The following is a 16251-nucleotide window of genomic DNA, read 5'->3' as shown; positions in this document are numbered from 1 at the left end:
CCTGTCTCAGCTGCTAGAGCCGAGGGTGAGCATGTTGTTTCCGAGGTGCACAGCAAACTTGGGCTGGGAGGTTCCCGCGAGCCTCAGCACAGCCAGCCTGCCTGGACTGCCTCAGGGGAAAACAGCACGGGCAGAAAAGTGACTCGAACCCCTCTCTCCCTTCCCAGCTCTTCCTTCAGCCCAACCCTCCTCCTCATGCGCTCCGTGGCTTTTAATAGAATGTGATATTTGCAAATGAGGCCTCAGTCAGTCGTCAGGAAGTCTGTATTTGAATCTGAACATGCTCCCCACAGCCTCAGACAATCCCAGTTTTGGAAAGGAGAATTGTGAGTTCATTATGCACAGGGCCAACCCAGCTTTGTGTCGTCTTTTGTTTGCAAGCCCGTCCCTGGCTTTAGTTACTCATGACATTAGGAAAGCAGCCTAATACAGACCTGAAGCTGCAGCTGTGCCCGCTCAGCGAGAAGCGCTGAGGGAGCACACCCGGCCGTGTGTGCATGTGAGGTGGCAAAGCTTCCCAATCCAGGCGTATGGTTCTCAGTCTTCCCTGCAGTTGAAGCTGGCCGTATTTCCATCGCGGCCTCACTCCGTGAACAATCAATATTCCAGATCGGTGGCAAACAACGGCCCCACATACAGGCGTCTGGTGTACCTCACACCCCTGCCAATGAACCCGCTTTCCTTCTTACGTAGACTATAGATGGGGCTAGCTACCCAAGGGCTTGCAAAACTCAGTTTTCTTGTGTGTGCGCGCGCGTGTGTGTACATGCAAGGAGGTCACAGGCTGACACTGGTGTCTTCTTTAATCACTCTCTACCTCACTTTTTGAGGTGGGGTCTTTCTCACTGAACCTGAATTTCACCAGTTCAGCTCAATTGGCAGGTCAGGGAGCCCCAGAGTCTCCTTTTTTCCCCCAATCACTGGGATTGCAGGTACCCACTGCCGCACCCACATTTTCACGTGCATGCTGAGGACCCAAACTTGTGTCCCCAACTTGTGCAAGCACTTTACCAACTGAGATGTTCCCCTAGCCTTTAATCATTTGTTTTGTTTTGTTTATTTGAGAGAGAGAAAGAGAGAGACGAAGAGGCAGATATATAGAGACAACGAGCACGCCAGGGCCTCCAGCCACTGCAACTGAACTCTAGATGCATGTGCCACCTTGTGCATCTGGCTTACATGGGTCCTTAGGAAATGAACCAGGGTCCTTAGTCTTCGCAGGCATGCACCTTAACTACTATGCCATCTCTCTAGCCCAGATCATTTCTTATTAAAGAAAAACATACCCCCGTCTCAAACATGTGATTCATACCCAAGCTATAAAAGTCCCAAAAGCTCAAAAGCAGCAAAGGCTGAAGCAATTCTGATCTCCTAACAGCCTGTGAAATGATTACAGGAGAGCCAGGAGCCGAGCTCTGCAGGGTCTCTACCCTTACAAAGACCAGACCAGAGATGAAAGCAAGAGATTTTTTTTTTTGCAAGAGATTTTTTTAGTGTGCTTGATGTTGTGTTAGAAGAAGCAAGTTCCCAAACAATGTGACAGAATTTTCATTTTCATGCCTAGTCAAATGTAAGTATGTATGTATGTGTGCATGTGTGTGCATGTGCCTATGTGTGTGTGTGTGTGTGTGTGTGTGTGTGTGTGTGTGTGTGTGTGTGTAGTATGGAAGTGTGTACCTTATTTTATTTACAAAGAAAATGTTCTGGACGTACATTGACCAAACTGCTTATGGTGACTATCTTTCATGGGGGAGGGTGGAAAAGTGAGAACAACAATGAGAGAAATCTTCACTTTAAAATCTGTATTCATTTAAAGGTAGTTATTCTATACAAATAGACCAAAAAGAGAATCAGTGAGATGAATGATTATGTTGTTTTTCTGAAACAATGAAGGGCCTCCTATATTCACAAGCCTGACAGATTTCTTTATAGTAAGCCAGCTGAGCTCACAACATTAATTATATAACCAGGACACTTCACCTCAAGGCTTAATAACCTGCTCATGGCTCCCTACGGCTCTCATAATCAAAACTTTCTCCCAAAGAGCCAGCTGCAGCTCTGTACTTGCGCTTGGGTCCAGCAACAAGAACTGATTTTCTCCCTCTCAAAGACACCAAGCTGGCCCGCCTTCGGGACTCTGGTGGGGACGCTTTACCTCCAGACCTCTTCCAGCCAGCCTCAGAGTCAGCTCAAGCACGGCTCTGCCCAGCAGCCTCCCTTGGCCCTCAGCTTCACAGAAGCCCTTGTCGGTGCTCCGTCGTGCAGGCTGCCATACTGTCCTCATGGCTTTTGCTACCTTTGTGGCTACTGCACTGCCCATTGCAGGAGGACGCAGGCAGTGCTACAGGAACTGTTAGCCACGCCCCCTGCGACCCCTTTCTCATCCTAAGTACAGCTGACAGGCTTCCTGAAATCTCCCTTGGTACACAGACCCCCAGATAGGGCAAGACAAGATTAATTTCCTGACACCCAGAACCACGGCAGCCTGAATTATGCCCTATACTATCAATGCTGTCCTAATGGCCAGAAAGTCTGAGACCTGTCTACCACATAGTCAGTTTTTATCTCTAGTTAAGAACCCTCCCCTTTTAAAGTTTACAACAGCAAGGACTTTCTTTTGCCTTGGGATTAGCTTTTGAATCTCCTTCCCAGGCTGTGTGTATGTGGCAAGTGTTTATGAAAGGACTTTACATCTGAAATTCCTTTGGGCGCCTCTCTATGGAAGCAGGAAGGAATCTGTCTTTCAATCTTTCTTACACCCGCCTTCTTATGTTCAGTCCATGGGATCAGGGAGTTGGTTAGCCTGGGCTCATCCAGGTGCCTCATGAAGTGTCTACTCCCAGCTCACTGAATGGTGAGCATGCAGCAGTGCCCATGTTAGAAATGTAGTTCTCCACAGGACACAGACTGGTAAAACTGGACTTTTTCAAAACAAATTTCATCTTCTCGGATATGGAAGAGCATAAGATGATCATGGCACATGCCTGTCTGACCAGAGCCTGTGCTAGGTCAGCCACTTTCCAGAAACGGGAGCATGGGGAGCTCAGTAATGGCTACACCAGTGAAGGAACTGCCTCTCTCTCCCCAGAGACCATGAAATGTCATCAGTTCCTCAGGAGCTCCTTCCCCGTGGATGAGGGGATGTTGGCTAGCCCGCTTTTGTGTGGGTCTCATGCAGGTAAGCACGGCTGCTGTGAGTTCACGGGGGTGAGGGCCACGCCATGTCCAGATGATGTCATGTCTGCATGACGATGCACCACAGAATCCCTCCCGCCCTCCAGCTCCCATGCTCTTTCCATCCTCTCGTCCACAATGCTCCCGAGCCTTGCAGAGGGCAACATAGATGTCCCCTATAGGGGTGGACACTCAAATAGTAGTCACTTCTTCTCAGCACTTTGATGAGACAAATTCCCATCGTTCTATCCAGGACTTGTCAACAGACCATTTACCTAGGTACGATTTCTGAGGGATTCTCAATTTCAGCCTCCAACACATTCCTCTGTGTACTGGAAAAACTCTACTGAGAATCACCTGGTTTTCACATGATCTCAGCCTCTGTCCTCTCTTCAGGAGAGTATTTGGACTTGGATTTTAAAAGAAGATCAGCATACTATTTATTTGTTTGAGTGACTTACACATCACAAACTATCATGCACACAGATAAACATTTTTCAAGAAATTAAAAAGCAACAAAACATAAATGATGACTCCAGCCAAACACCAACATTTTGGCACTGGCCAGTATTTAATGACAACATCAAATTGGATTTTAAATGTCCAACAGAGGTGGGAGATGAGTCAATGGATAAAATGCTTGCCATGAAAGCATTAGGACTTGAGTTCAGATCCACAGAACCCATATGTGGTGGTTTGAATCAGATGTCCCCCATAAGTTCATGTGTGATCAAGGCTTGGTCCCAGCTGATGAAAATATGGGAGGTGGAGACTTGCTGGAGGAGGTATCATAGAGGTGTTATGGCCAGCTCCCCCTTGCCAGAACTCGGCTCACTCTCCTGCTGCTGTCTTCCACCTGCTGTGGCAGAGGTGACATCCAGCCTTTGCTCATGCCATGCTTTCCCCTGCCATCATGAAGCTTCCCCTTGAGACTGTGAGCCAACGTAAACCCTTTCCACCTGTCAACTGCTTTTGGTCGGGGACCCTATCTCAGCAATGACAAGGTAGCTACAACACCACAGAAAAGCTGGGCATGGCTGTTCATGCTTGAATTTCAGCACTGGGGAGGCGGAGGCAGATGGATCCCCAGGGCTTGCTAACTTCCGAATCTAGCTGAATCAGTGAGCTCTAGGTTCAGTGAGAGACTCTGCCTCAAAGGATAAGATGAAACATGACTGAGGAAGACACCTGAGGTCAACCCTTGACCTCCACTATCCAATGGCAAAGACACAGAACAAAATACAGACTCCGGTGAGAAGAAAACACTCCATAAATTTCTAAATCACCGGCAAATGTCATAGACGCCCATGGAGTAAACAAGCCCAGAGCTCTGCGTGCAACAGGACAGCTCAGAGGAGGGAAAGAGCCTGGCAGAGACAGAGGTGGACAGCTGGCGGGAGCACCTCATTCTCACTTTCTGGAAAAGGGCTCACTGCAACAGGGGCACCTGAATCGAGTCTGTTCACCTCCTGGTCCGGGCAGCAGCTCACAGCAGGGAAGCAGAGGACCGAGGAGAGGGGGACACACACGGTGACATCCAGGAACCTCTTTAAAAAATTTATTTATTTTAAAGAGCAAGAGAGAAAGAAGGAGAGAGAGAGAGAAAGAGAATGGGTGAGCCAGGGCCTCCAGCCACTGCAAACAAACTCCAGACGCATGTGCCACCTTGTGCATCTGGCTTACGTGGGTCCTGGAGAAGCAACTGAGATCCTTTGGCTTTGCAGGCAGATGCCTTAACCGCTAAGCCATCTCTCCAGCCCAGGAACCCCTTTTGCATTGCTGGGTCCTGGTGCCCTCCAGGTAGACCACCCCTCATCTGGTACCAGCAGGTGTCAGAAGAGAGGCCACAGCTGTGACAAAGCCAGTTTCTGTTCATTGACCGGGACACAGCCAAGCCTTTTCCTGCAGCAAGGAAACTGTGCTCTTTCAAAATTGTGATGACTATTCTCGTGTGCAAGGCCTTTGGGACAATGAGGGACTGCAGTGTTTGTCATAGTAGCCATTTGCCAGCGGACCCAGGATATGAAAACCAGCTAATGGCAATGCCTTCCTGGCTTCTACACTGCTGTGCAGTTGTACAGGTAGTTTATCTGTGACTTTACACACACATGTACATACACATACATATGTAAATATGCATACACACAGATAAAATTAAATAATAAAACAGAGAATGGTGACTGATGTCTTTAATCCCAGCATTCGGGAGCCTGAGGTAGAAAGATCATTGTGAGTTTGAGCCTAGGCTGGGCTGCAGAGTGAGTTCCAGGTCAGCCTGGGCTAGAGTGAGACCCTGCCTCAAAAAGCGAGAGAAAGAGAGAGAGAGAGAGACAGGCATGGTGGTGAATGCCTTTAATCCCAGCACTCTGGAGGCAGAAGCAGGAGGGTTGCATGAGCTTGAGGCCATCCTGAGTCCACAGAATGAATTCCTGGGCTAGAGAAAGACCCTACCTCGAAGAGAGAGAGAGAGAGACAGACAGAAAGAGAAAGGGAGAAAAAACTCCAGGTACCGAAAGCAGGTGAACTCAAGGCCCATAGCAGGCTCCCCTCAGCCTCCTGCTTCAGTTCCCAGCAGTCACTGAGGCTCCTTGACGTTATTTATTCTTCTAGCTCAGGTTCTGCTCTTGAGTTAAAACATGTTCAAGGGTTTTGTAAAGTGAAGACACCAGAAAAATACACGGATTCACTTCCCCAGAGCCTGAGTTAGGGCCAGATCAAACACTCAGAGAAGCCGGGGAGCCGGAGGCCCTTGTCCTTGTCCAATCTTGGCGGAGCTCGTGGCCTCTGCAGTGGTTCAGATGGGGCGCCAGGAGCGGACAACCAGCCCAACACCACTCTGCCGGGTCAGGTGCCTTTACCTTTCAGTTTTTGGAGTTGTTCCACAAAGCTACCCCTGGGTTCGCTGAGGCCAGGCACCCCACAGCCATCGCGCTAGCACGGAGCTTTTAAGCCAAGTCGTTTGTTCAGCAAATTGGAAAAGGTGGCAACTCAGGTTCCAGGATGGGAAGCGTGCCCCATCTATTTCTCGTGAGAAGACATGTGAAGGGTTTCAGTGTCTCTAAGTGCATCCGTTCCAGAGCAGTGGGGTTCAGTTTCCAACAGGCTCCCGAGTGGCATGCCATCTGCAGGTGCCTTAAGAACAGCCGACTCAGTTCCCGGAGGAAAGGCCCGTCAAAGCGAGCAGTGCTTCCCATCTGCCTCCTCCCCTCGCGCTCAAGAGCTGCCGGGTGGCCCAGAGGGACAGGTGGCCCGCGGAGCCCTTGCGGGTCCACCTGTGCTGCCACCATATGCGAAATGTCAGAGGCTCCCAAAGAGTGCCAAGCTGTACCTTCTGGGGCAAGCACCCGGAAGGCGCCACCAGCTGACAGCAGCCACAAGGTGTCTTTGCTGCGGCCTTACGAGGTACCCAGGGCTGAGAATGGCTATGGTAAGCATGAACTTCCATGTCATCTGGCCTCGCCAATTCCCAGTAGTGAACTCATTTCTCCCCATCCTCCCCACTTCCAGCACCTCCTTCCTTCCCTCAGTCTCATCTCTTATTTCTAAATCACCTGCACCTTGATTTTTTTGTTTTGTTTTATTTGGGGTGTGTGTGTGTGTGTGTGTGTGTGCACGTGCATGTGGTCAGGGGACAACCTCAGGTTGCCAGTCCTCGCCTTCCACCTTGTTTTAGACAGGGTCTCTTGTTCTGATTGCTGCAAATGCCTGACTAGCTGGCCCATGACCCTTAGGGTTGTCTTGACTCAGCTTCCCATTGCCACTGCTTGGGGTGACATCCTCATGGGCTACTTGCATCCGGTTTTGCGTGGGTGCTGGAGATCTGACCTCTGGTCTTCAAGCTTTGCAGCGAGCACTTTTAACCACCGAGCCACCTCCCCATGCCGTTTACTTGTTTTTGATGCTGGGGTGGAACCGGGGGCCTGTGCGTGCTGAGCAGACGCTCCACTGCCGAGCTGCACCCATGGCTCTCACACCCAAATCCATCAGAGTCCGGGAACAGCACTGGTCAAGTGCACAGAGAAACATCTTCCTTGGGCTGGAGAGATGGCCCGGTGGGCAAAGTGTCACTCAGACATGAGGCCCGGAGTTCAGATTCCCAGCCCCCAAGTCGAGTCTAGGTCTGGCCTGAAATCCCAGTGCTGGAAATGCAATTGAGGAAGACACATAATGTTCGACTCTGGCCTCCACATGCACATGTATATGTACACCCACACATAAGCTCATACACATATGAACCTGCAACACACATGCACACACACTGCACACACAGAGAGAAGCCCGACTTCCTCCCCCAAGAAACATCTGTCCCTGCCCCTGTCCTAGAGGGGGGAGGATTCTGCTACCAGTTCACTTTGCAACCTTGCTGGGATCTTTTATGTCTAAACAAGTGTGTGTGTGTGTGTGTGTGTGTGTGTGTGTGTGTGTGTGAATGTGAACCTCTTTAACTAAATAATCGAGAAAAGGCCTTCACTATTTTGTACCAGGCAGGCCTTGTTCACGGAAGGAACTTTAGAGCTCACAGTGTAAGAGCATAAACATACTCGAGTCTTGTGAGTGCTTCCGAGCAGTCCACGGGCACCAGGCCAGTGTTCCCATCTTCCCATCTTCCCATCTTCCCATCTTCCTTCTTGTCCTCAAGTTTCTCTGTTCACCCCCTCTGCAGCCTGAGCCTACCTCTTGTGTCTGCCCAAACCGACTCGGCCGCCTCAAACTCATTTGACTGTTCCCCTCACCTTCCGACCAGAACACAAACCTTATGTCACTCAAGAAAGCTCTTTCTGCCTTTGAGGCAAAGGCAGGCAACCTCTCTCTCTCTTTCTCTCTTTCACTTCTTTCTCTTTCCCTCTCTCCTTACATTCTCAGAGCTTTTTTCTTTCAAGGGATCCTCCTGGTTCAGCTACCCAAACCCTGGGACTACAGGTGCACAGTACCACACCTGGCTTTTCCATGGGTGCTGGAGATCCAATTCAGGTCCACATGCTTGTGCAGCGAGCACCTTGCCCAGTACGCCATCTCTCAAACTGACCGTTTGTTTTGTTTTGTTTTCAAGGTAGGGTTCCACTCTAGCCCAGGCTGACCTGGAATTCACTGTGGAGTCTCAGGGTGGCCTCGAACTCATGGCAATCCTCTTACCTCTGCCTCCTGGGTGCTGGGATTAAAGGTGTGCGCCACCACACCCAGCTTCAAACTGACCCTGACCGTTTTTAAGTGCAAACAGTGCAGTATGTTAAAGACATTCACACTGTTGTGGAACAGACTAGAACCCTTTCACTTTCAAAACGGACTCTATACACATTGAATATCATCCATTTCCCGCTCTCTGGCCCCTGGTAACAACATTCTATTTTCTGTTTCTAGGGGGAGCCCTGGGGCTTCCTGGCTAGCTAGACTGGTCCAGCTGGTGAGCCCGAGCAAAGGTGCTGCCTGAACGAAGAAGGTAGCCAGAGAGCGAGAGAGACATCTGACATCAAGCCTGGCCTCTACGTGCGCATGACACACGTGCCCATACCCCCACACATGTGCCCTACGTATACGAATACATACATGCACACATACCACATACACATACCCTGAAGAAAGGTCAATTGGTACGTAATGTCAGTTTTGCCAATTTTTTTTAAATGTAGCCCAACAGTAATATTGGGACTATGTTCTGCTGGTGCAAAAGCCATAGACTTTCTTCCTTTGGGCATCAAACACCTCATGTCATCCACTCTCCTCACATTGGCAATTTCAATGCCAAGCTTAATGCAGAGGCTGTGGCTCCAAATCAGAACAATAAGAGAACCACATTAAAGGCCAGTTATGCCCCTCCATCCCCTTTAATACTACTTTCCAGAAACAAACTGAAAACCAGTGGTTTGTCTAGCTGCGCCCCTCATCACTCATTAATGCTCATGAATATGCAAATCCTCGGCAGTGATCTCGTGAATATTTAACTAGAGATTAAAACTGTAACCAAGGCCACCAATGACACAGGATCCTGTATATCTTTTTAATCCTTAGATTAGGGATCTCCACGTGAATTCATTACCAGTATCCAATGAACTACCCAGGAATCATCAAAGTGGTACCTCTGCTTTTTACCTTTTTGGTAATTGTGGTGGTCTGATTCAGAGGTCCCCCATAAACTTAGGTGTTCTGAATGCTAGATGGAGATTTGGGAATTAATGCCTCCTGAAGAGAGTGTATTGTTGGGGGCAGGCTTATGGGTGTTATAGCCAGTTTCCCCTTGCCAGTGTTTTGCATACTCTCCTGTTGCTATTGTCCATCTGATGTTGGCCAGGGGGTGATGTCCACCCTCTGCTTATGCCATCATTTACCCCTGCCATCATGGAGCTTCCCCTAAAGCCTGTAAGCCAAAATAAACCTCTTTTTCTCACAAGCTGCTCTTGGTTGGATGATTTCTACCAGCAATGCAAACCTGACTGCAACAGTAATATACACATTTTCTGGCCTGTGAATGTGTACATGGTATGAATATGTATACATGTGGGTGCATGTGTGTTTATACAGAAGTCAGAGGTTGACACTGGGTATATTCTTCAGTCTCTCTACCTTCTTCCTTAACACAAGCCTTTCGCCAAAGCTATAAATCACTGATTCAGCTGTCTAGCTAGCCAGCAAGCCCCAGGGATTCTCCTATCTCTGCCTCCCCAGCGCTGGGATTACAGGCACGCAACACCAAGCCCAGCATTTTATTTGGGTGCGGGGGACTCAAACTCGGGTCTTGCACAGTAATCACTTTACTAGATGAGCTCTCTTCCCAGCCCCTATATTTTTTAATGTACCTATTTGTGGATCATTGAAAGCAGTGAAATCAAAACCATTTCTTGCCAACAATCTTGATCTGGGAAAGCCTCCAGGCCACCTGGAAAGGCTCACAGACATGCTGCAGAAATTCCTGGCTTTCAGACCACGACGTACAAACATCATTTTAGCAGAAAGGAAAAATAAGATTTTTTAAAAAAGCAAATTATAAGAGAGAACTAAATTCCTTCTGGAGTTGTAGATCAACTTCTTGAATGATTAACTCTAAAATAAGAAAGACAGTACAGGGTAAGAAGCTTTCTCCTTATATTGCTCTGAGATTTAATAATAAAATGCAAGGCACATACACACAATTGTAAATTCCTAGAATCCATATAAAGAAAAATCAGCTGGGCGTGGTGGTGCACGCCTTTAATCCCAGCACTCGGGAGGCAGAGGTAGGAGGATTGCCATGAGTTCAAGGCCACCCTGAGATGACAGAATTAATCCCAGGTCAGCCTGGACTAGAGTGAAACCCTACCTCGAAAAAAAACAAACAAACAAAAAAAAAAACCCCACAAAGCAAGAGGAAGTAGTCTTAATACATTAGCCCAATAAGTACAAAATATTCTGAAATAAGCATGTCATTAATATTTTTAAAATAAATAAGGCTTTGATACTTTTCCTTATCCTTTGGAATCTGATGCCTACGTTATTTCTACAATGTCAGCTTGCATGAGCCCTGTAACAAGTGTGAAAATGTTGCACTATTGGCATATTGAGTAGTTAGGCTATGGAAAGGCTTGTTATTTAACAAGGTGTTAGCCACCTCTCAAACTGGACATCTCTCTACTCTCTAGATTGTTCTACTAAACCCCTCAAACCCTACATGGTAAGTAAATGAGAAGCAGTAGCAGTTCCTACATGACTACAGAACTATCACTTGAATTTTTAAAAATATTTTATTTTTATTTACTTATTAGAGAGAGAGGATGGGCATGCCAGGGCCTCTAGCCACTACAAATGAACTCCAGACACGTGTGCCATGCTTACATGGGTACTGGGGAAGGACAAACCTGGGTCCTTAGGCTTTGCAGGCAAGTGCCTTAACTACTAAGCCATCTCTGCATCTGACTTGTAATTTTGCAAAATTAATTTGCTATTGTTAGTTTTCTTATTTAAAAATTGTTTTGTTTATTTTTATTTATTTGAGGGTGACAGAGAAAGAGAGAGAGAGAGAGAGAGAGAGAGAGAGAGAATGGGCTCATCAGGGCTTCCAGCTACTGCAAACAAACTCCAGACATATGCTCCCCTTTGTGTATCTGGCTGACATGCGTCCAGGGGAATCGAACCTCAAACTGGGGTCCTCAGCTTTCACAGGCAAGTGCTTAACCGCTAAGCCATCTCTCCAGCCCAGTTTTCTTATTTTATTTTTATTTATTTATTTGACAGAGAAAGGGGAGAGAGAGAAAAAGTGGGTGTGCCAGGGTCTCCAGCCACTGCAAACGAATTCCAGACACGTGCAGCCCCTTGTGCATCTGGCTTACATGGGTCCTGGGAAATTGAACCTAGGTCCTTTGGCTTTGCAGGCAAATGCCTTAACCACTAAGCAATCCCTCCAGCCCCAGTTTTCTTAATTTTTAACCACATGATTGACTTAGTTTCTAAAATTAACCATCCAAAATGCTTTCATTTTTGATGTCATAAATTGAACAATTTATATTTGCTAAAAGAGGTAATATGCATCAAAGTAAACAACTGACACATCAATGAAATTTGTTTTGTGTCTATGGCTATGTGGTGTGTATATGTATGTAGGCATGTTCACATGTGTGGGCACATGTGTATGGAGAGGCACACTGTACAGAAAGGCCAGCAGTCTATATCCCATGTCCTCACTTGCCACTTGAGACAGGTGTCATCCAGCACACCCAGGCCTCACGCGGGTGTTCCGGTCAGAATCCGGGTCCCCATGCTTGTGCGGCAAGCTGACACGGTATCTTCCCAGCGCCGCTTTGTCTTGTCGCTAGCATCACTGAACCCGTTTCACCTCATCTTTCAGAAGTTTTCCAGTTCAGCATGTTCAGTCTCAAATACATTATTATCTAAATCCTCTGGTACCAAACAGATAGCTTCACCTTTGTACGTTTGAGTGTGGCTTGACATTCCATCAAGAATGCCTTTTCGCTGGGCTAGGGAGATGGCTCAGTGGTTAAAGGCGCTTGCTTGCAAAGCCTGATGGCCTGGGTTCACTTCCCCAGTACCCACGTCAAGCCAGATGCACAAGGTGACACATGTGTCTGGAGTTCATTTGCAGTGGCTGGAGACCCTGGTGTGCCATACTCACTCACTCTCTCTGTCTGCTTCTTTCAATGTCTCTCTCTTACGTTAATTAATTACTTAAAAAAAACCAGTGCTTTCTCTCTGGGCACCACAAACCATAGCAGAGGGCCATGTATCTATGGTATTCAACCATGTAAAACCTACAGAGGACAGGTAAAGCTGCCCCCACACACACACAGAGGCTACAAATATGGCTTCGCAGTTAACATGCTTGCTTGCAAAACCATAGGACCCAGGTTTGATTCCTCAGGACTCATATAAGCCAGACACACAAGGTGGCACAGGCGTCTAGAGTTCATTTGCAGTGGCTAGAGGTCCTGGCATGCCCATTCTCTGTCTCTGTCTCTCTCTCTCTTTCTTTCGTTCTCCTCTCTCAAATAAATAAATTTAATTTAATTTAAAAATAAAAAGCTGCACACACAAACACACGCATGCACACATATTCATAGTCACATATGTAAATATGCATGACTTGATGTGTTCATATTTGGGATGTGTGCATTCCTCACAGCAACCCAGTAATGAAGGAACTATTTTTCCAGATGAGGGAACTGCTTTTCCTGAATCAGAGGCAGAGCTAGCGAGAAAGGGTGCTCAGAACCACAGAGCCTGACTGTGGCGTTGCAGGGGTTAGCTTAGTAGAGCAGCTACCTAGCATGCCAGGGCATGGGAGGAAAGAGAGGCAGGGAGAGACGGCTAAAAGGAGGGAAGAGGGCTGGAGAGATGGCTTAGCGGTTAAGCGCTTGCCTGTGAAGCCTAAGGACCCCGGTTCGAGGCTCAGTTCCCCAGGTCCCACGTTAGCCAGATGCACAAGGGGGCGCACGCGTCTGGAGTTCGTTTGCAGAGGCTGGAAGCCCTGGCGCGCCCATTCTCTCTCTCTCCCTCTATCTGTCTTTCTCTCTGTGTCTGTCGCTCTCAAATAAATAAATAAAAAATTAAAAAAAAAAGAATTAAAAATAAAAAAATAAAAAAAACTAAAAGGAGGGAAGAGAGGGGAGGGGGCATAAAGAAAGGGAAAGGAGGAAGGAAGGATGGAAGGGAAAGGGGTGGGGAACAAGAGAGGGAGGGAGGAAGGAAGGAAGGAAAGAAGAAAGGGAGGGAAGGAGGAGTCTGGACCCCTCATCTGGGTTCTTATTAACCTGGTGGCTATAAATGCTATGAAAAGATGGAAGTTTAGGCTGACGAGATGGCTTATTAGTTAAGGCACTTGCCCGCAAAGCCTAAGGACCCAGATTCGATTCTCCAGAACCCATGTAAGCCAGATGTACATGGTGCCACATGCGTGTGGAGTCTGTTTGCAGTGGCTACAGACCCTGGTGTGCCCATTTTCCCTCTCTCTCTTTCTCTCCCTCTGTCAAATAAATAAATAAATAAAATAGGAAAAGATGGCAGTTAAAACAATCCAAGTGTTTTATGATCACAAATAGCAACCCCTCAAAGTCAGAATCATCCACCCACAGCGTGAAGGAACACCCTCTAATTCACATGCCGGGTGGAAGACAAGTAGAATAATTCAGAATGTTCCTAAGATGCCCTTGGCAAATTACAAAGTGGAAGGGGGAAAAGCATAAAAATCCCAAAGATCAGTTTTGGAGGTAATCAAATTCTTTCTGATTGGATTCGAGACCTACTCCATGGGAGGGAATTCATACCTGGCACTGAAAACCACATCAAAAGCCTACAGCTTGGAAGGTCATGGGCCCTAATAGGGAAACTACCACTGCTCTTTGGCTAAATGGATATGTTACTCATCAAATTGCCCTCTAAATGGTTGTGTTTCTATCCATAGAGTTTGGATAGAGAGCCTTGTCTCTGCAGATGATAGGGACAACTGGGGAGACCCATGACTCATCAAGGTGATGAGTGCTCAGCACTGGACAAGACATCTCCATCACAGCCCCCAGGGCCTGAGGGACACTGGGGAGGAGGTGACACACTACTGCAGTTCTCTCCACTGGCCAGAGAAGCAGCTCTTTGTGATACCTACTGAGGAGACTCCAAATTCATCATGGTACAGAGGATAAAAGGTGGCTGAGAGCACAGCACTAAAGGAGACATCTTTACCTCAGTGCCCATGGCTCAGGAAATATCATGGAAGAGGTGGTGGCAAGAACATAAGAGCCAGAGGACAAGATGGAGTACCTTGGAACAACTGTCCTCTGGACACAAAGTGACGGGTACCTCCATGACCTCGCAGTGGAGGTCACTGCCACTATAAGTCATGTACGATATTGAATTCTTCAACACTTTAACATAGATGAGGGAGGTGGGCACAGAAAAAGAGTGACAATTAGAAGGGTGACTACTTAGAAAGAGAAGGAAGTTCAGCAAAATAGGGGCAGGGAAGGGAAGAAACAAAAGGGCAATGGGGGGTAATGATAAAATTACAGTATGTTCCTATAATGAATATCCTCAATTACACAATCAATAAAAATTTTTAATTCTCAATTAAAAAATAAATAATGGGCTGGACAGATGGCTCAGAGTTTAAGGCACAATGTCTAGTGACCCTGGTTCAATGACCCAGTACCCACATAAAGCCAGATGCACAAAGTGGTCATGCATCTGGAGTTTGCTTGCAGTGGCTTGAAGCCCTGGTGTTCTCTCTCTCTCCCTCCCTCCCCTCTCTCTTTGCAAATAAATTGATATTGTAAAAGTTGAAAAGAATCAAAGTTACACTAGCAAGGAGAGAGCGCGTGGTGGAGTGTATGTATGCGATGTGTGGGAGGGAGGCTGGGGAGAGGGAGGCTGGATGGAAGGACCGAGGGGGGGGGGGGAGGAAGGAGGAAAGGCTGGGCTGTGGAAGGATGAATAGATGGGTGGACAGACCGACAGGTGGATGAATGGACAGAAGGATGAACAAGCACATTTTCACTCCAGAGCAGGGAACAGAGGGGATTATAAAGACACCCTATCTCTGTGACGATCCTAAGAGGAACCAGTCCTATGCCTGACAGCACAGGCTGACCCCTGAGGTAGCCTGAGGGCTCTCTTCTTGTGACCGAGCAAAAGCTAAGGGGTGATTCGTGCTGAGCCGCAGCGCACGGCCTGCCGCGCGGGAAGCAGGAGGAATGCACTCACATGTACTCTCTGTGGGCAGAGTGCACGGCAGCCGCGTTGCTGTAACGCCACAGGACAATCGCCGACGACAGCACATCCAGGATGGCGTCAAACTAGAAGAAGACAAGGCGTGAGTCAACCTCTAGAGCTAACAGGGCACAGCCAGGAGCCGCAGGGCAACTGTGCTGCGAGTCACATCTGGAGTGACGACCTCAGAGCACGCGGGTTTCTGGGTGTGTTGGGTGAACCCCATGCTGGGGCCTGGGGCATCCACCGCTTGCAGTGCATTGAGGCCCTGCTGTGCGCGGGCACTGCTGCCAGAGTCCTGACCGCAGACGCGGCCTGGGACTGAGGGAGGCGCGTGCGTGCCTCCACCTTACCTGGGAGTGTCTTTCCCGTAGCAAGCAAGGAACTGTGCACGCCGATGAAAAGATTTGGGGTGAGGATTTTACTTCCTGTTCTGAATCAATGTTATAGCTACAAACAGGGTTACGCATTGAGGGGGGTCACAAGGGTCTCCAGGAAGACCACTAACACTTTAACGTTACATATAAAGTTTAACGCTTTTGTTGGAGGGAGGAAGAGAGGGTGAGAGAGGGGAGTGTGTATATGCATCTAGTGTGTCTTGGTGTGTGTATGTTGTACAGTCACATGTGGGTATATGTGTATGATCTATGTGTGTGTGTGAGTGTGTGCGTTGTAGGTTATGTGTCTTGGGGTGTGTGTGTTGTATGTTGTGTGTCTTGGTGTGTGTATGTTGTATAGTCACATGTGGGGATATGTGTGTGTTGTATGTTGTGTGTCTGGGCAACTGTGTACTCATGTACATTCTTCTGAGCAGTCCATATTCTTCATAACTCTTAAGAATCTTTAATACCCTCCAAACACTTAGTTCTTCCATCAAGTGGCAGAGAAGGGTTTGGA

At 47.8% G+C, this 16251-nt stretch overlaps 1 protein-coding gene across 1 annotated transcript in view; it reads right to left on the bottom strand.

The window, feature by feature from the left end:
* Positions 1–16251, bottom strand: part of Tmem163 (transmembrane protein 163) — a 227169-nt gene that overhangs the window by 58056 nt on the left and 152862 nt on the right. The window contains exon 4 of the mRNA XM_004668129.2: positions 15349–15440. Coding sequence (XP_004668186.2) covers positions 15349–15440 — 92 coding nt within the window. The remainder of the gene's footprint in view (positions 1–15348; positions 15441–16251) is intronic.

Source organism: Jaculus jaculus, chromosome 5 (genome assembly GCF_020740685.1).
Source record: "Jaculus jaculus isolate mJacJac1 chromosome 5, mJacJac1.mat.Y.cur, whole genome shotgun sequence".
Classification (NCBI taxonomy): Eukaryota; Metazoa; Chordata; class Mammalia; order Rodentia; family Dipodidae; genus Jaculus; species Jaculus jaculus.
This window is presented reverse-complemented; position numbering and strand designations above follow the sequence as displayed.